Below are 20964 nucleotides of genomic sequence, written 5' to 3' on the forward strand. Positions count from 1 at the left end.
TTTTGTTGTTCATCATTCTTCAATTTTTTGTTATTTCAAGGTTTGTTTGCAGATTTTTTATTCTCAGTTTACGTGTTCTTCTGCTCTACTTCTTTAAATTATAATGATTTGATTAATTTTTTTTATTATTAGTAGTTCTTTACTCAGATTTCTTCAATTTATTCAGTATTTCTTCTTCAGTTTCTTCACTATTATTTACTTGTCTTTGGTTTACTTTCCAAAGCTGTTCTATGTTTTCTACTTCACGCTTTTTTTGTTGTTCTTCGTTCTTCAACTTCTTGTCATTTCAAAATTTGTTTTCAGTTTCTTCATTCTTAGTTCACGTGTTCTTCTGATCTACTTCTTCACATTCTGATAATTTTAAGCTTATTTGATTAAACTTTTTATTATCAGTAGTTTTTTACTCAGATTTCTTCAATTTAATCAGTATTTCTTGTTCAGTTTCTTCACTATTATTTACTTGTCTTTGGTTTACTTTCCAAACCCTTTCTCTGTTTTCTACTTCACGCTTTTTTTATTGTTCTTCGTTCTTCAACTTCTTGTCATTTCAAAATTTGTTCTCAGTTTCTTCATTCTTAGTTCACGTGTTCTTCTGCTCGACTTCTTCACATTTTGATAATTTTAAGCTTATTTGAGAAAATTTTTTATTATCAGTAGTTTTTTACTCAGATTTCTTCAATTTAATCAGTATTTCTTGATCAGTTTCTTCAGTACAATTCTTCTGTAAGTAGTTTTTGCTCAGAATTTTTTTCTTATTTTTTTCTTGGTTTTTTTTTTTAAATTTTAAATTCTTATTTGTTTTCTTGGTTTTTTGCTGTAATTTCCTTAGTTTATTAAAAACAGTTTCAATTATTAACAGTTTTTCACACAGATTTTTTATTACTTTCTAAACTTTTCTCTTTTTCATGTAAATATTTTTCTATTTCACTTCTTCACATTGTATATTTTTTGATTTCTCTTATTGTTCTTCATTTTTTATGTGTTAAGTTTTGCGTGAACTTAACCCCACCCCCAGTCAATTAATCACCCCAAAAACCACTCGAACTGTTATTCAATCTGGCACAGAAACGACTCGAATTAGCCCAAGTTATGTTAAGTTTCCGAATTCGGTCGCTTGTTCTGTCATATCATCCCCTAAGCCACCCTCCTCCGGTGGCTTTCCAATATGTACGGATCCCGAGGGATAATGGACGCAAAAACAGTTTGCAGAACAGTTGTTGGGAGATAGTTTGCAAACACTAGCTGTGTTCTTGTCGGCTATGTTTGCAACAAAATCGATAATAATGCAACCAACCAACAATTTTTTCCCCTGAAAGATTTTAGATATACATTTATTTGTTTAATAAACATCCTTGCAAATTTTGATTAACCTTCCCGTTATTTTACATCGCATTGTGAGCCATCGAACCGTCAAAATGTACGAAAACAAGCAAATTCTTTGTTTAATTTTTGAAAAACGGTCTTGACATTGTGTCCAAGACCTTGACAAAAAACGGTTTAAATGCAAATTCATAATAATAGTGTAAAATACTCTTTCGGTTGAAGGTAATAATTAATATACTTAATAAGAGTTCTTTCTACATAAATGTAGCGAAAAAAAAATTAAAATGTTCCATTTAAAAAAATGAGACAACATAATTTATTTTGGTTCAAATGTTTCGCTTTGAGTATCCGAAACAAGAAAAAGTTTATTATTTGTACAGGGTGATTTGGGTGACATGACCGCAACCAAATATACACTGCTATAAATAAGAAACCTATATTAATTTATCAAAAAACAAAATAAAAACTATTATTATTGTTATTATTATTATTATTATTATTATTATTATTATTATTATTATTATTATTATTATTATTATTATTATTATTATTATTATTATTATTATTATTATTATTATTATTATTATTATTATTATTATTATTATTATTATTATTATTATTATTATTATTATTATTATTATTATTATTATTGTAATAAAACTGAGACAAAAGTGAAGAAAGAAGAACAATAAAATTGAAAACATGAAAAAGTACGTTAAAGGTAATAATGAAAAATTAAATAAAAATTAAGAAAGTAAATAAATCTACGTAAAAAACATCATTTAGCAATCGAACTGAGAACTAAAATGTGAAAAAATTAGACTGAAGAAGAAGAACTAATAAAAAAAAACGAAAATAAAATAACAAAACTGATAAAATCAGATGATTACTGAAATAAAAAAAATCAAGAAACGAAGAACAATAAAAGTAAAAACTTAAAAAAAATGCAAGACTGAAAAAAAACTGAAAAAAAATGTAGTAGGTCGAAGACGGTAGGTTTTGAGTTAATTATTAATTAATGAAGAAACTGAGCAAGAAAATGATGAATGTGAAAAAATCTGAGTAAAAAATTGCTGGATAAAGAAATGTAATTAAATAAAGTGAGAATTAAAATCTGAAAAAAAAGAATGAAGAATGAAGAAAAAATGAAGAAACTGAAAACAAAACTCTTGATTATCGATACGAAGAATATTCAAAAAATATTCAAAACTGAAAACTCAGAAAGAAATCGCCAGAAAAGTACGTTGAAGATAATAAAAAAATATATATAACATAAAAAATTCAATAAAAAAAGAATGTAAAGAATTTTGATTAAAAAACTACTTAGAATAAAAAATCGACTTAATCAACTGAACTGAGAATTAAAATATTGAAAAAATAGAACAGGAAGAATAGTAAATAAATCAATTAACTGAAATATGAAGAAAAAAGTAGAAAAACATATGAACAATGAATGAAGAAACTGAGAACAAAACCGCTGATTATCGAAATGAAGAAAACAACAAAACTAAAAAATCAGAAAAAATGTAAGAATAATTGAAAACGTTTGAATAATAAATTTAGAGTAAATAAATACTGTTGAAAAAACTGAAGAAATAGAAATCAAACTAAAAATAAAAAATAGCGATTATTGAAATGACAAGAAAATAAAAAATGAAAAACTAATTTGAGAAAAAAAGTGATGTGCCATTAGAATGTCCCGATTTGTGTCCACTTGAAAAGTTGCAGTTTTGCTGGCAAAAAAGATCAGTGTATGCAATAAAACAACAATTACAACAAAATTGATTTATTTTTAAAATTCGGCCTTACACCAAAACCCAACCAATCTCAATAAATACATCTCTAATGATATAATTTGTCGTGGGACGCCATTTTCGTGCCTTAATTAATTAAAAATACAAAAGGTTTCATCTTTCACTCAATGCAGGTAGGTATTATACTAGGACTAGTCTACCTTTGACGGCCAAATCTACTTAAAACTATTTCGATGTAGCCAATAACAGTCTTACAAACATAACAAAATATCATCATCACTTGGAATTTTTCGGCTTCAATCACATCAAGTGGCTTTTTTGGCAAACAAATTTCTACAGTCACACAACAGGAATGTTGAATTTTTCGAATCACTGTGTGTGTCCTTTTAAGCGATTGTCCTACTCGGAAGGGCCTTGCTGGGGTACTTTACAGGGCTGGAGTTGGCGGCAATGTCGTCCCGGAAGGCCAGGAAGCCCAGCTGGGCGTGGGACGCCTCGTTGAGGGCCCGCGAACGGATGCAAGCCCGGTACTGGTCGGCGGAAAGCTTCTGGGAACCCCCCGTACACACCTATTCTTTTCTCATTACTTTTCAAAAAAAATTTTTTTAATTAAACAAACCTTGGGGTGCCATATGTGAAAAATTCCGGGATCCGTTGCCCGGATTACTTTCATGTTGCTCCGGACGTACTTCCGGTACAGCATGACGTCCTCCCCACCCCAGCCTACTATGTCCTCGTCGAAACCTCGCACCTTCAGAAAGTCAGACCTGAGAACATTAAAATTGTTTGATTGGAAAATTTGGAAATTGTTTCTGGCACTTAAGTAAGGTTTTTAAAGTTAAAAATCCGGTCTCTATTGATTAAACAACTACAGAGTGGTCCACGAGTAATTTTTTTTTATAATTTAAGAAGTAAGTCATCTAAGGATTCAACGCTAAAGTTTGAAGTTATGTTTCACCTTTACGTTCATCTCTTTTTCTCTCAAAACAAAAAGTACGTTTACAATTTGGCGCCTTTACGTACTTTTACCTTTTGCCGCATTATTTTCTTATTTCTGACAGTTTTATGCTCCGCTTTATGTTTATACATCTATGTTTTCTCTCAATCTCTTATTTTTGTTTACGTGTTATTTCACTTACCTTTTCTACACTTTTGTTCATAGAAAAATTGTTGCTCTGATCCGGGTTCGAACCCGCGACCTCCCCGTCGTTAAGTGGCGCTTATACCACTGGGCCACCAAGGCCCCAGGTACTGACCGTATTTTGCAAATATTTTAACACAAACTTTTTAAATAAATCAACATTACAAACTATATAATTGCAATAATTCACCTAAAACGTAAATACATTCAGTTCAAAAGTCGGCGAATTAGCTCAAGAAAACATTTTCTTCCACTTTTTTTTAATTTAATTCTCTCATTTTTCAACAGATTCCGTCAAAAGATACCGGGCGTATAAGTTGATTCTACAATTTGAAAATTGTTTTTACTTTTTTTGTGACTTTCAGCACGTTTTTGACCGAAAATGGACATAATTTTTCCAAAAATCACTAAGTTTGTGTATTTTCTAGCCAAAAATAGTGGACATGCGCAAATCCTACCGGATTCGCAGTGGACATGATTTTTCTTAACAATGTTTTTTGGAACTTTACTAAACAAACTCAGTTAACTAAAAATTTTTAGACATAAATTAAATATTTTCGTTTATTTTTTTATAATTTAAGAAGTAAATCATCTGAGGATTTAAAGCTAAAGTTTGAAGTTGTATTTCACCTTTACGTTGATCTTTTTTTCTCTTAAAACAAAAAGTACGTTTACAATTTGGCGCCTTTACGTACTTTTATCTTTTGCCGCATTATTTTCATATTTCTGACAGTTTTATGCTCCGCTTTATGTTTTCTCTCAATCGCAAATTTTTTTCGTTTACGTATTATTTTACTTACCTTTTCTACACTTTTTTTCATAGAAAAATTGTTACTCTGATCCGGGTTCGAACCCGCGACCTTCCCGGTCGTAAGTGGCGCTTATACCACTGGGCTACCAAGGCCCCAGGTACTGACCGTGTTTTGCAGATATTTTAACACAAACTTTTTAAATAAATCAACATTACAAACTATTTAATTGCAATAATTCACTTAAAACGCAAATACTTCAGTTCAAAAGTCGGCGAATTAGTTCGAGAAAATATTTTCTTTCACTTTTTTTCAATTTAATTCTCTAATTTTTTACCAGATTCCATCAAATGATACCATGCGTATAAGTTGATTCTACAATTTGAAAATTGTTTTTACCTTTTTTGTGACTTTCAGTACGTTTTTGACAGAGAATGAACATAATTTCTCCGAAAATCATCAAATTTGTGTATTTTCTAGTCAAAAATAGTGGACGTGCGCAAATCCTACTGAATTCGCAGTGGCCATGATTTTTGTTAATAATGTTTTTCGGGACTTTACTATACAACCTCAGTTAACTAAAAATTTTTAGACATAAATTAAATATTTTCGTTTATTTTTTTATAATTTAAGAAGTAAGTTATCTGAGGATTTAACGCTAAAGTTTGAAATTAAATTTCACCTTTACGTTGATCTTTTTTTCTCTTAAAACAAAAAGTACGTTTACAATTTGGCGCCTTTACGTACTTTTACCTTGTGCCGCATTATTTTCTTATTTCTGTCAGTTTTATGCTTCGCTTTATGTTTATACGTCTATGTTTTCTCTCATCTCTTATTTTTGTGTACGTATTATTTCACTTACCTTTTCTAAACTTTTTTTCATAGAAAAATTGTTGCTCTGATCCGGGTTCGAACCCGCGACCTCCCCCGTCGTATGTGGCGCTTATACCACTAGGCCATCAAGGCCCTAGATACTGACCGTGTTTTGCAGATATTTTAATACAAACTTTTTAAATAAATCAACATTACAAACTATTTAATTGCAATAATTCACCTAAAACGCAAATACATTCAGTTCAAAAGTCAGCGGATTAGCTCGAGAAAACGTTTTCTTCCACTTTTTTCAATTTAAATCTCTAATCTTTCACCAGATTTCATCAAAAGATACCGGGCGTATAAGTTGATTCTACAATTTTAAAATGGTTTTTACCTTTTTTGTGACTTTCAGCACGTTTTTGACCAAAAATGGACATAATGTCTCTAAAAATCACCAAATTTTTAGATATAGATTAAATATTTTCGTTTAATTTTTTTATAATTTAAGAAGTAAATCATCTAAGGATTCAACTAAAGATTAAAGTTATATTTCACCTTTACGTTCATCTCGTTTTCTTTCAAAACAAAAAGTATTTTCCTTTTATTAGGATGTGCTCTTACGCTTACAATTTGGCGCCTTTACATACTTTTACCTTTTGCCGCATTATTTTCTTATTTCTGTCAATTTTATGCTCTGCTTTACGTTTATACGTCTATAAGTTCTCTCAATCTCTTATTTTTGCTTATGTGTTGTTTCACTTACCTTTTCTACACTTTTTTTCATAGAAAAATTGTTGCTCTGATCCGGGTTCGAACCCGCGACCCCCCGCGTCGTAAGTGGCGCTTATACCACTGAGCCACCGGGGCCCCAAGTACTGACCGTCTTTTGCAGATATTTTAACACAAACTTTTTAAATAAATCAACATTACAAATTTAATCAATAAATATGTTTAATTAATTGAAACCAAATATTTTACTATCCACGTAATTTATGAAATGTAATTTTAGTTGCCTTAAAAATTTTTTCAGGCTTATTATTACTCGTGGACCACCCTGTATAATAATTAGCGCTTATTATTTCAAGTTACGAGCGACTGAAAAGTCCTTTTCATTTACTCTTTATTGAGCATTTTTCCTTGATTTAATGAACTGACAGGAATTCGTACGTTATTCCTTTGAACTACTACATTACGCCACGTTTCACTTTATCAAACCCTTTATTTTCTCCTTTTTTTTTTTTTCGTAAAATAGTTAATTAAATAAACCACTTGAAAAAACTGCATTCTCGATGTGTAATCTCGATTCTCGGCCAAGTTTTATAAATGCGTTCGTTCGAAAGCTGTAAATTATGCGAGCTTTGCAAGCTTTTAAAACTTCCAAGTTAAAAATTCAAACTTGGCTGGCACGCGAGTAATTTATCAAACGATTCAGAGGCGGCCGTGACCTCTGACACTGACAACTCGTAACATATTCATTAAACAACTAAATAAAAAAAGTTGAAGCTGTAGCCACTACAGTGACCGGATTTGCATCCACTTGGAATATTTTTACTTATTACAAATAGGAATTAAAACAGAACTTAGAATAAAATATAGAAAAACAAGACAGAAGAGAGAAGAAGGAAAACATGAATAGAAAGAAGAATGAAAAAGGAGAGAAAAGAAAGTAAAGATCTAAAAAAAATAAAAAAAAATAGAAGAGAGAAAAAAGAAAAGAAAAGAATTAATAAATCAATTATCAGTTCTAGTAACATTGGCCAGTTGATAGATCCGATTTGTGGCCACTTGAAAAATAGTAGTTTGCATATAGTATTAATAATGGGATTAAAAAAAAAAAACTCAAAAACAAAAAAAATAAACAAAGAAAAGGAAAGAAGTTATAAAAGCAGATAAAAATTCGAAAAGAAAACAAAAAATGGAAAAAACAGAAAAAAGAAAGAAGGGAAAAAAATCAACTTAAGTGTTATTAATATGAAAATTGAATAAAATAGGAAAAGAAAAATAAGAATAGAGAAGATAAAAAAACGAAGAAAAAAATAATAAAAAAAATTTAGAAAAAGAAGAAAAAATGGACAAAAAAATAAAAAAAATACAAAAATTGAAAAAAATAGTTTCTTTGTTATTTCGTCTGTTCCTTCTCTCCTTACCTGTACTGACAAGTCATCCCGTACCCGAAATCCCTCCAAAACCCCGTATCCCTCGAAATCACCAACTGATCATTCTCCGGAGGCACCTCCCTCCCTTGCAATGTATACACCACATGGGGGTTGTACAAACTAAACACCACCGGATAATAAACCTTCCTCCCAGCTTTAGTATTCCACCGACACCTATCCAAAAACCTGGCACTGAACACCACATCCACATCACACATGAACAACAACACGTCCTTGCGATCGCCCCAAAGGCGCTCCGCCCCCACACGCAGCCCCTTTCCCCTCGAAAACGTCTCATTCAGCGCCAACAGACGCAAATTATTCGCATTACCGCCACTGTTTTTCGTCATTAAAACACGAGACATGATCGAACGAGCTTCAGACAGGCCTTCTTCCCCAAAATAGACAACAGTCAAGTGCACACGTCTGTCGTTCTTCAGTCCGATTTTAACAAACTTGTCCATGAAGCTTTGGAAGGTTGTTGTGCGGCCTGACAATGGCAGGATGATGTGGATGAGGGGCTTGTCTCGGGGGCCCATGAGCCCCTCGGTGGCCACCGTCTGCACGGGGGCGAAGGGCCGGAACACCACGACCTGCAATGAGTGCAAAAAATATCCATAACACAAAAAAGTTATTAACAAGTTAATTAAATGTTTCTAATTCTATTTCTATTTCTATTTCTATTTCTATTTCTATTTCTATTTCTATTTCTATTTCTATTTCTATTTCTATTTCTATTTCTATTTCTATTTCTATTTCTATTTCTATTTCTATTTCTATTTCTATTTCTATTTCTATTTCTATTTCTATTTCTATTTCTATTTCTATTTCTATTTCTATTTCTATTTCTATTTCTATTTCTATTTCTATTTCTATTTCTATTTCTATTTCTATTTCTATTTCTATTTCTATTTCTATTTCTATTTCTATTTCTATTTCTATTTCTATTTCTATTTCTATTTCTATTTCTATTTCTATTTCTATTTCTATTTCTATTTCTATTTCTATTTCTATTTCTATTTCTATTTCTATTTCTATTTCTATTTATTTCTATTTCTATTCATATGTATATTTATATTTATATTTCCTACCTTGGTGAAGCCGCCCTGGGCCCCCTTTTTGGGGCCTCGCGTCTTGAAATAGAGCTCGTATTGGGTTCCAGTTGTGGGTTCAGTTCGATATAAGCCTTCCAGGAAGTCGTCAAGTGTGTATTTGTTGAGTTTGTCGGTGGTGTTTTTGTTGAGCGTTTCGATGGCCTTCATCAGGCTTTCGAGGAGGTCTTTACGTTTGAAACCGATCGGTTTTTCAACAACTCGTTTGCCGAGGCCAAGTTCTAGAGGATAAACTCTGCTGTAGGTGAAGTGGTTGAATGGTATTAGTTCGTATTCGTTGTTCAAGGGGATGCCGTGGAAGATTTCCGCTGACATTGCCTGTTTTTTGATAAAGTTGGCGCAGTCGGTGTTTGATAATGGGGTGGTGGAGGTGTTGGGAGGAGCGTTGAGGGTGAAGGGGCGAGAATTACCTAGAAAGTAACAACAAATTAAAAGAAGAAATTGGTTATTTGCTGTTTCAGAAGCTTTACAAGCTTTTGTCTCATTATTAAATACAAATAAATAGAAATAAAAAAGAAAAAATCAGAAAAGGATAAGAAAAGAGGTGAGAAATAAGTCCCTTTCTCTCTTTTTGCCTCTTTTTTTTTCTCTTTAAAAAAGAAAGAGATAAGAAACCTGACAAGATAAAAGAAAAACAAAAGACAACGTTAAAAAAAGAAACAAAAAAATACGAAGAAAGAAGTTAAAAAAATTCACTAAGTACGATCTTTAATGTTCAATATATACTATATTTCAAAAAGTTTATATAGATAGGTTTTAAACATTTGAATTTTTGGTTTTACCTCAATTTTTTTCTTTTCTCTCCCTTCTTGTTTCTTTAATTATTTACGTATTTTAGCTATTTTTCTCTAGCTTAGCATTTCTGTGTTTTGATAATATATTTATTTCTAGCTTTATTCTGACTCTATTTCTATCTAGCTCTATCTTTTCTGCTCCCGCTTATTTTAATTTAATTCTGTACTAGTTCTACCTCAAAATTTTTCTTTTCTCTCTCGGTTTCTTTAATTCTTTACGTATTCTAGCTATTTTTCTCTAGCTTAGCACTTCTGTGTTTTGATAATATGTTTATTTCTAACTATATTCTGACTATATTTCTATCTAGCTCTATCTTTTCTATTCCCGCTTATTTTAATTTAATTCTGTACTAGTTCTATCTCAAAATTTTTCTTTTCTCTCTCTGTTTCTTTAATTCTTTACGTATTCTAGCTATTTTTCTCTAGCTTAGCACTTCTGTGTTTTGATAATATATTTATTTATAGCTTTATTCTAACTATATTTCTATCTAGTTCTATCTTTTCTAGTCCCGCTTATTTTAATTTAATTCTGTACTAGGTCTATCTCAAAATTTTTCTTTTCTCTCTCTGTTTCTTTAATTCTTTACGTATTCTAGCTATTTTTCTCTAGCTTAGCACTTCTGTGTTTTGATAATATATTTATTTATAGCTTTATTCTAACTATATTTCTATCTAGCTCTATCTTTTCTATTCCCGCTTATTTTAATTTAATTCTGTACTAGTTCTACCTTAAAATTTTTCTTTTCTCTCTCGGTTTCTTTAATTCTTTACGTATTCTAGCTATTTTTCTCTAGCTTAGCACTTCTGTGTTTTGATAATATGTTTATTTCTAACTATATTCTGACTATATTTCTATCTAGCTCTATCTTTTCTATTCCCGCTTATTTTAATTTAATTCTGTACTAGTTCTATCTCAAAATTTTTCTTTTCTCTCTCTGTTTCTTTAATTCTTTACGTATTCTAGCTATTTTTCTCTAGCTTAGCACTTCTGTGTTTTGATAATATATTTATTTATAGCTTTATTCTAACTATATTTCTATCTAGTTCTATCTTTTCTAGTCCCGCTTATTTTAATTTAATTCTGTACTAGTTCTATCTCAAAATTTTTCTTTTCTCTCTCTGTTTCTTTAATTCTTTACGTATTCTAGCTATTTTTCTCTAGCTTAGCACTTCTGTGTTTTGATAATATATTTATTTATAGCTTTATTCTAACTATATTTCTATCTAGCTCTATCTTTTCTATTCCCGCTTATTTTAATTTAATTCTGTACTAGTTCTACCTTAAAATTTTTCTTTTCTCTCTCGGTTTCTTTAATTCTTTACGTATTCTAGCTATTTTTCTCTAGCTTAGCACTTCTGTGTTTTGATAATATGTTAATTTCTAGCTTCATTTTGACTCTATTTCTATCTAACTCTATCTCTTCTATTCCCGCTTATTATTTTAATTTAATTCTGTGCTAGTTTTACCTTAAAATTTTTCTTTTCTCTCTCTGTTTCTTTAATTCTTTACGTATTATAGCTATTTTTCTCTAGCTTAGCACTTCAGTGTTTTGATAATCTGTTTATTTCTAACTCTATTCTAACTCTATTTCTATCTAGCTCTATCTCTTCTATTCCCGCTTATTTTAATTTAATTCTGTACTAGTTCTATCTAAAAAAAAATCTTTTCTCATTCTGTTTCTTTAATTCTTTACGTATTCTAGACATTTTTCTCTAGCTTAGCACTTCAGTGTTTTGATAATCTGTTTATTTCTAACTCTATTCTAACTCTATTTCTATCTAGCTCTATCTCTTCTATTCCCGCTTATTTTAATTTAATTCTGTACTAGTTCTATCTAAAAAAAAATCTTTTCTCATTCTGTTTCTTTAATTCTTTACGTATTCTAGACATTTTTCTCTAGCTTAGCACTTCAGTGTTTTGATAATCTGTTTATTTCTAACTCTATTCTAACTCTATTTCTATCTAGCTCTATCTGTTCTATTCCCGCTTATTTTAATTTAATTCTGTACTAGCTCTATCTCAAAATTTTTCTTTTCTCTTTCTGTTTTTTAATTTCTACATTTCTATGTTTTCATAATATGTTATTTCTATTCTGACTCAATTCTCGCTTATTTTAACTTAATTCTGTATTAGCTCTGGTTCAATTTTTATTATTTCTAGCTTATTTTTATGTTATTTCTAGCTCTATTCTTACTCTCTTTCTATCTGACACTTTTTAGTAGCTTTAACTCATTTTTTTTGTTTCTTTAATTACTCACGTATTTTAGATGTTTGTTTCTAACTCAAAACTTCTATAGATTATATATCGTTTTTGCTCTATTTTAGCACAATTTTTATCTAGCTCTAACTATTTGCACTCATTTTAACTTAACTTTGTACTAGCTCTTTCTCAAACTTTTCCCTTTCTTTCGCTGTTTCTTTAACTGTTATTTTCTTGTTCATCGCTATATATTTTCATTGTATGTTATTTCTAGCTCTATTTTGCCTCTTATTCCATTCTCGCTTGTTTTAATTTATTTCTGCGCTATTTCCAGCTCTATTTTCATTTGCGTTTGCGACTTTGTAACGGTTTAATTATTATCGAGAGGTGATTATGAGGTTTCGTGCTGTGTAATTGGTTACACTGCATCGGATTGCAGCTATTACATGACTTTATGGGTCATTGTGTGATTAGATAACATGTTCAACGTTGCATGAATGGAGTGATTAAAGGGGTGGCGGTCACCTGTGTGGTATAATTAATGTTTTCTCCCCTTTCTTTTTTATCCAAGACTTGAAAATCTCCGTTTAAAAAGTGATTCATCGCAAATATCCTCGGCTTATCCCGTGATATTTGCTCGCTAGTCCTGTTTTAAGGATCGAAATGATTAAAAGCCGACACAAATCCTCGCCACGCCACCGCATTAAATCCAAATTACATAGCAGAGGAAAAAAAGAGAACATGTTTAATGGGAATGTCCGCCGATTCAAATTGCGATGGTGCTATTTCAATAACGTCGATCGGTGCTTGACAAAGTGGAGATTTATTATGCGATTTGTTGGAAGGGTAACAAAAAAAATAAATAGATTTCAAAGAACAAATCTTTCGAGTGTTTGGCCAGTGTTAACACTGATCGAGTTTGAAAGCTTTTAGTGCTTTCGAGGAGTATCGATTTTGAGTCAAAATGTCAGCGTTGTTGGGTTAACATTCATTAACCTCCTCGAGGAGCTCGACAAAGAAATTTGAATTTTTTTTTTCAATTTGGTGAGCAGTCGATAATTAATCAAAGTGACACAAAGAATGAGCTTTGTGCTAGCAGAGTGACAAGGTGAATCAATCGGAGCTCTTTCACGGAGAGGTTTAAGGGCCTTTTCGTGTTTGTTTCGTCTGATTCGATCAATAAATCAATAATAATAACATAAAAAAATAAAAAAAAATACAAAATTTACCGAAAATATAAAAATAGCTAAAATAAGATAAGTATAGAACCGGAGCTTGTACAGAATTAAATTAAAATGGGCGAGAATAGAGTAGACAAAGCTAGATGGAAATAGTTTCAGAATAGAGCTAGAAATAACATACTATCAAAACATAGAAGTGTTGAACTAGAAAAAGATAGTTAGAATACGTAAATAATTAAAGAAACAGAAAAAGAAAAAAAATTGAGCTAGAGCTAGTACAAAATTAAGTTAAAATGAGCGAGAATAGAATAGATAGAGTCAGAATAGAGCTAGAAATAAACATATTATCAGAACATAAAAGTATTAAACTAGAGAAAGATACTTAGAATACGTAAATAATTAAAGAAACAAACAAAAAAAAGATTTTGAAGTAGAGAAATAATAAAAATTGAACCAGAGCTAATACAGAATTAAGTTAAAATAAGCGAGAATTGAGTCAGAATAGAAATAACATATTATGAAAACATAGAAATGTAGAAATTAAAAAACAGAAAGAGAAAAGAAAAATTTTGAGATAGAGCTAGTACAGAATTAAATTAAAATAAGCGGGAATAGAATAGATCGAGCTAGATAGAAATAGAGTCATAATAGAGCTAGAAATGAACATTTTATCAAAACATAGAAGTGCTAAGCTAGAGAAAAATAGATAGAATACATAAATAATTAAAGAAACACAGAGAGAAAAGAAAAATTTTGAGTTAGAGTTAGTACAGAATAGAATTAAAATAAGCAGGAATAGAATAGATAAAGCTAGATAGAAATAGAGTCAGCATAGAGCTACAATGAACATAATATCAAAAGACAGAAGTGCTAAGCTAGAGAAAAATAGCTAGAATACGTAAATAATTAAAGAAATAGAAAGAGAAAAAAATTTTTGAAGTAGAGCTAGTACAGCGGAAATGGAATAAATAAAGCTCGGTAATAATAGAGTCAGAATAGAGCTAGAAATGAGAATATTAACAAAACACAAAAGTGCTAAGCTAGAAAAAAAATAGCTAGAATACGTAAAAAATTAAAGAAACACACAGAAAAAAAATTTGAGGTAGAGCTAGTACAGAATTAAAAGTTTGAGATGGTACTAGAATTAGTAACTTAAAAGTAGAATACAATAAATAATAACATAGAAAAACTTAAAGCGAAAGAACCAAGTTTCAATAAAGTGGAGCTAGGACAAGACGATGAGCAGAAATAGCGAAAAAGTGAAGGTAAAGTATACTATATACTAGTTCTAGAATTAATGTAAAATAGAGTCAAAATAAGCAAAAACTAAAATATCGCCAATAAAGATAACTATTTAATTCTAGAAAATGGAGCTAGTAAAATAGAGCTAGAGTTTGATACTAGATGACAAAGAGCTGACACAGACACGATTAAAGCAAATAGAAAGGAGAACTTAAAAAAAGAGCTATTTTTAAGCCATATAACAAAAATAAGATCCTTTTTATTATGCATTTTAAGCAAATATTGAGCTCAAAAAATCAAGAATTATTTTAGAAAGAATACAGTAATAAAAAACTATTGAGAAAAACAGAGGAAGAAAAGAAAAATTTTGAGATAGAACTAGAACAGAATTAAATTAAAATAAGCAAAAATAGAATAAATAGAGCTCGATAAAAATAGAGAAATAGAGCTAGAAATAAACATATTACCTAAACACATAAGTGCTAATCCAGAAAAAAATAACTAAAATACGTAAATAATTAAAAAACAGAGAGAGAAAAGAGAATGTAATAAATAAAAGTTAAATCATAGAACCCACAATTGATTAAAACTAGTTAAAACAAAACTGCCACAATAGCAGGAACAGAAAAGATTTCAAAATAAATAAAGTTACATGTTCATTGTAAAAACTGCAGTTCAATAAATAAGCTTTCAATATAATTAATAAACTCAACCGTTGCAAAAATCGCCGATATCGCAATCGTTTAAAATCTATTGTGGCAAAGCAGTGAAACGAAAATATCTCATCGTAAAGAGAACAAAGAGACCGGAAACAATTATTATTATTAGATTCGTGCCTTTTGCCAATTTCGTCGAGATGGAATCGTGTCTGAAATGACTCGAATCGTACATTAGGACGTGTTTATTACGTCAGGATTGATATATAAATTAAAGGGGTGGGGGATGAGGGTAGATAAAGCGTTTGTTTTGTGCTGCTTGTAAACCAATAACAAAGACAATAAAACCACAAACAATACAGAAAATAATAATATAGTTTTTATTTTAAATTAAAAATGTTTGCATCAACTTGTCCAATTATTGATTGTTACAAATAACAACATTCAAGGCAAAACTCGCTCGATGTTTATTGTTTGTTTTTTTTTTCGTCATTTTTCCAATAACTCGTCCTCTAACTAACTATGCAATTAAAAATTCGCAATAAAACTAAATGGACTCGCCTATCGATTGCCTTTACCTATACCATTGACGATAATTTTTATCACTGTAAACACCTTCATTACGAAAAACACGAAAAATATTTTCCTTCAATTTCGCTCAGCTCACAATAATTCACAATCATAGATTGATTTCGTATTTGTCTCCGGCCCATTATTTAGCGGATGTCATCAAGCGTATTGCACAATGGCATGTCTAGAGCCCATAGTTTATATTTCCGACAAATCTTCGTTTAAATTTCCTGTTCAATCTCTGATAAGCCAAAACCAAAACTTACCATTTGTAAGCTGCAAAAGTTGGAGTTTTAAAGCACGAATTTCGGATGTTAAACGTTCCACTTCTTGACGATTCTCTTCTTCACGCTGTTGGAGGAGTTGCTGGTAGGAGAGGCCATCAGAGTTGGCTGTGTGACTTACGACTTGGTTTGCTATCACAGTCGAACCTGGAAAAAAATTGAGCACAAATTTCAAAAATTATTCACTAGATTTTGAGCGAGAAAGAGCCGAGCTGTGAAAGCCTAGTTATTTTATATAGTAGTACTATTGCTAGAAAATAGAGTTTCAGCTAGTACCAGAATTAGTAACTTAAAACTAGAGTTTTAAGTACACAAGAAAACTTAGAACGAAAGAGCTAAAGTTTGAATAAAACTATATAAATAGAACTAGTGCTAGAATTAGTAACTTAAAACTAGAATACAATAAACAGTAAAACAAAGAAACTTAGAACAAAAAAATTAAGTTTGAATAAAATTAAATAAATTGTACTAGTACTAGGACATAGAGTTTAAGCCTCTACAAGAACAAGTAATTTAAAACTAGAGTTTTAAGTACAGAGAGAAACTTAGAACGAAAGAGCTAAAGTTTGAATAAAATTAAATAAATGGAACTAGTGCTAGAATATAGTTTGAGCTAGTGCTAGCAATAGTAACTTAAAACTAGAATAAAATAAATAACTAGATGACAAAGAGCTGACACAGACACGATTAAAGCAAATAGAAAAGAAAATTAAAAAAAATAGAGCTATTTTTGAGCAATGTAACAAAAATTAGGTCTTTTTTACTATGCATTTTTAGCAAATATAGAGCTCCCAAAATCAAGAATTATTTTAGAACGAATGCAGTAATAAAAAACTATTGAGAAAAACAGAAATAAAAGACTAACCTAACAAGCTATGATAACAATAGAGCTAGAATTTGATTACTGAATAAATTGTGCGATTATAATATAAACTAGTGCTAGAATTTAAAATTAAAAAATAAAGTTAAATCAAAATTATAATCTTAGTAAAATTGTATTATAATAGAACTAGAATAGAAATTATTATCTATTGCTCTAATTCCTTGAAAATATGCACCATAAATACTTTCTTAAATAAAACAGAAAAAAGAATAAATAAAAAAAGGAAACAAAAAATAAAGTAGAATAAAATAAAGAGTCAAAATAAAATAAATTCTAACGCAGGCATAGAAAAAATAAAAATAAAAGTTAATAAAAAATAAAGCAATATATAATAATAATTACTATAAAAAAATCTTAAGATAAATGAAATAAAAAAAACAATAAGCCAGAATAAAATGAATTCTAACATAGCTATGTAAGAAATGAAACTAAAAGATAATACAATAAAATACAATTAGAATAAAAAAGACTAAAGAAAAAAAATTGTTAACTAATTAAACTAATACCGAATTGAGACAAAGCGGAATATAAAATAGCGTAAAAAATGCAAAAAACGTAATTAAACTGAAATAGAATAAGCGCCACAAGTTGCCCCTTAGGGCCCTTTCCTATGAAATTCAATTAGAACCAGCTGTCAGAAGCACTAAACATCGATTCTTTTCTCCTGTGTGTTTTGATCTCAATAGTTAATTAACTCTGGATCAATTCCAGCCTTAGGCAAATTGAAATTCTCGAATAAGTAAATTTAAAAGAAAAAAATCTCAAATAAAACATTGTAAAATCTTTATTTAACCCAAAAGACAACCCACATAACCAAAAATCTCAGAAACTAGTTGCCCCACAAGTTTCAGAACAACTTTCAAAAGACAGAATATGGCATTTCCATCCTCCATCAGCATATTTACGATAAATATCACCAAATCAACAATGGCCTCAATAATCATCTTGACTTGTTCGATAATTCCGTCAAGGAGGCCAGAAACGGCGGCTGTGATTGGTTCTCCTATGAGACCATTGAGGAGAAGTGTGACGGAGTTGAGGACATCACGAACTTGCTTTAAAACGTCTTGTAATTTGTCGACAATTTGGTCCAGAGCTTCGGTAACGCATTGTGAGGCTGAGCCTGCGTTCACTAGGAAAACGTCGGTTTTGACTGAAGCAATACATTCCTGGCTTTTGTCGTCCAGACTGGAGAAAAGTCCACCAATGAGGGGAATACTGCCCAAGACACCTCCCACAATGTTGGAGATGGTGGCAATGATGGTCTCCAGCAAGTCTTGCAGAATTTCACCAATGAGACCAAAAACTGTTGCTATAATCCCAGATATGCCAATGCTAAGGTAGGCAATAATTGCATTCAGAGCTTCGATAACATTGCCCAAAATTTTGGCCAAGCCTCCAAGGAGACCGCTGACTGGGATCAGCCCTTGGTGTGAGATAACTGGAAGTTTTACTGGAAGTTCTACTCCAGAACTGAGGACTAGAACAGTCTAGAAGAAAAAAAATTTTTTTTTGGATTTTTTTTTCCAGACGTACCACAAAAATTATTAAAGTTGGACGCAACATCTTGCACTCACTAGAACACGAGGCTAGTTTGATAAGTATTTATATAAATTTTTTTAATTTTTTTAATAGTGGTAGTTAGTGTGATAAGGGTATCGGGTGATTGCAAATGACGTTTTATTTCTATCAAGGTGAAAATATAGTTTGATTCGAATTTTTTTCAAGGTTTTTGGGTACAGCTTCATTAATCCAAATTGTGAAATTGATTGGATCTAGAAGTTCATACAGCTGGAGAAGAAAAAGAAAAGACTTAAGATAAAAGACAGAAGAAAAAAAGTCTGAAGATAAAAATAGCAATCACAAGACAGAAGACACAAAAAACAGAAGACAAACGACATGGAAGACAAAAGATATAGAAGATAGAAGACTCAAAAAACAGAAGACAAAGAAGACAGAAAACAGAAAATACAAAAAACAGAAAATACAGAAGACAAAATACACAGAAAACAGAAAACAAAAACAGAAGACAGAAAAGACAGACGACACAAAAAACAGAAGACAGAAAACAAAGACAGAAGACAGAAAAAACAGAAGACAGAAAAGACAGAAGACACAGAAAACAGAAGACAGAAGACACAAGAGACAAAGAACACAGAAAACAAAAGACATAAAAGACAAAAAAATCAAAAGACATCGAAAACAGAAAACAAAGAAGACAGAAGACACTGAGGTCAAAGGACACAAAAGACAAAAGATACAGAAGACAGAAGACTTAAAAGATAGAAGACTCAAAAAACAAAAGACATAGAAGACAAAAAAATTCAGAAACTAATTGGATTTGGAGGTTCATACAGATGGAGAAAAAAAAGAAAAGACTTAAGATAAAAGACAAAAGAAAAAAAAGTCTGAAGATTGAAATAGCAATCACAAGACAGAAGACACAGAAAACACAAGACAAAAGATATGAAAGACTAAAGATATAGAAGAAAGAAGACTCAAAAAACAGAAGACAAAAGATAGTAGACACAAAAGAAAGAAGATGTAGAAGACAGAAAACAGAAGACAAAGAAGACAGAAAGCAGAAAATACACAAACAGAAAACACAGAAGACAAAAAACAAAGACAGAAGACAGAAAAGAGAGAAGACACAGAAAACAGAAGACAGAAGGCACAAAAGACAGAAAACATAGAAGACAGAAAACAGAAAAGACTAAATACATAAAAAACAGAAAACAAAAACCAAAGAAAAAAAAGAAAAAAAAACAAAAAAAAAACAGAAGACAGACAACAGAAGACAGAAGACAGAGAGAATAGAGAAGACAAAGAAGACAGAGAAAACAGAGAAGACAGAGAAGACAGAGAAGACAGAGAAGACAGAGAAGACAGAGAAGACAGAGAAGACAGAGAAGACAGAGAAGACAGAGAAGACAGAGAAGACAGAGAAGACAGAGAAGACAGAGAAGGCAGAAAAAGCAGAAAAGACAGAGAAGACAGAGAAGACAGAGAAGGCAGAGAAGGCAGAGAAGGCAGAGAAGACAGAGAAGACAGAGAAGACAGAGAAGACAGAGAAGACAGAGAAGACAGAGAAGACAGAGAAGACAGAGAAGACAGAGAAGACAGAGAAGACAGAGAAGACAGAGAAAACAGAGAAGACAGAGAAGACAGAGAAGACAGAAAAGACAGAGAAGACAGAGAAGACAGAGAAGACAGAGAAGACAGAGAAGACAGAGAAGACAGAGAAGACAGAGAAGACAAAGAAGACAGAGAAGACAGAGAAGACAGAGAAGACAGAGAAGACAGAGAAGACAGAGAAGACAGAGAAGACAGAGAAGACAGAGAAGACAGAGAAGACAGAGAAGACAGAGAAGACAGAGAAGACAGAGAAGACAGAAAAGACAGAGAAGACAGAGAAGACAGAGAAGACAGAGAAGACAGAGAAGACAGAGAAGACAGAGAAGACAAAGAAGACAGAGAAGACAGAGAAGACAGAGAAGACAGAGAAGACAGAGAAGACAGAGAAGACAGAGAAGACAGAGAAGACAGAGAAGACAGAGAAGACAGAGAAGACAGAGAAGACAGAGAAGACAGAGAAGACAGAGAAGACAGAGAAGACAGAGAAGACAGAGAAGACAGAAAAGACAGAGAAGGCAGAGAAGACAGAGAAGACAGAAAAGACATAGAAGACAGAAAAGACAGAGAAGACAAAGAAGACAGAGAAGACAGAGAAGACAGTAAAGACACAGGAGACAGAATACAAAAAACACTGAGGGCAGAAAACACAAAAAACAAAAAAAAGAAGAGACAAAAGATAGAAGACACAGAAGATAAAAACACAAGACACCAAACAAATTTCGATTCGTAAATTTAAAAAAAATAAAAGTGAACTAAACTACTCGTAGAATAAAAATTAATAAAAAAAAATTGCTTCGAAGAAAAATAGAACTAGAAAATAATATTACAGTACAGTACAACTAGTAAAATAGGTAATTTAAAACGAAAACCGAACAACAAACTTTTTATAAAACTGAAGTTTTAAGATAAAATCAACAAAAATTCTAATCGTTTGTTTTATCTGTCTTTCATCTTTCGTGTTTTTTTT

The 20964-nt window shown here is 31.0% G+C and overlaps 3 protein-coding genes across 4 annotated transcripts in view; 1 reads left to right on the forward strand and 2 right to left on the reverse strand.

Moving 5' to 3' along the window:
- Positions 1–3093: 3093 nt before the first annotated feature.
- Positions 3094–20964, reverse strand: part of Csgalnact (Chondroitin sulfate N-acetylgalactosaminyltransferase) — a 58025-nt gene continuing 40154 nt past the window's right edge. For both annotated transcript variants that reach the window (XM_008200559.3, XM_015984378.2), the window contains 5 exons: positions 15962–16126; positions 9031–9461; positions 7931–8532; positions 3697–3844; positions 3094–3646 (listed from right to left, as the gene is read on the reverse strand). In XM_008200559.3, the coding sequence (XP_008198781.1) occupies positions 3464–3646; positions 3697–3844; positions 7931–8532; positions 9031–9461; positions 15962–16126 (1529 nt within the window). In that variant the 3' untranslated portion in view covers positions 3094–3463. The remainder of the gene's footprint in view (positions 3647–3696; positions 3845–7930; positions 8533–9030; positions 9462–15961; positions 16127–20964) is intronic.
- LOC103314451 (uncharacterized) lies at positions 17629–18536 on the reverse strand. The gene is made up of 2 exons (XM_008200557.3): positions 18399–18536; positions 17629–18352 (listed from the first exon to the last, which is right to left on the reverse strand). The coding sequence occupies exons 1-2, from the start codon at positions 18426–18428 to the stop codon at positions 17651–17653; spliced, it is 732 nt and encodes a 243-aa protein (XP_008198779.2). The 5' UTR covers positions 18429–18536; the 3' UTR covers positions 17629–17650.
- LOC135266742 (protein PIF-like) lies at positions 18535–20727 on the forward strand. Its single transcript, XM_064357978.1, has 2 exons — positions 18535–18556; positions 19643–20727. Exons 1-2 carry the CDS (start codon positions 18535–18537, stop codon positions 20725–20727), a joined length of 1107 nt encoding a protein of 368 aa, XP_064214048.1.

The sequence above is a fragment of the Tribolium castaneum genome, chromosome 7 (genome assembly GCF_031307605.1).
Source record: "Tribolium castaneum strain GA2 chromosome 7, icTriCast1.1, whole genome shotgun sequence".
Taxonomy (NCBI): domain Eukaryota; kingdom Metazoa; phylum Arthropoda; class Insecta; order Coleoptera; family Tenebrionidae; genus Tribolium; species Tribolium castaneum.

Bases quoted from the DNA above. Each gene is read 5' to 3' on its own strand.
- LOC103314451 (XM_008200557.3), bottom strand. From the start codon at position 18,428: ATGTTGCGTCCAACTTTAATAATTTTTGTG. The intron at 18,353-18,398 runs GTACGTCTGGAA...TTTTTCTTCTAG, and splicing joins CAACTTTAATAATTTTTGTG to ACTGTTCTAGTCCTCAGTTC.
- LOC135266742 (XM_064357978.1), top strand. From the start codon at position 18,535: ATGACGTTTTATTTCTATCAAG. The intron at 18,557-19,642 runs GTGAAAATATAG...AAAAAAAAACAG, and splicing joins GACGTTTTATTTCTATCAAG to AAGACAGACAACAGAAGACA.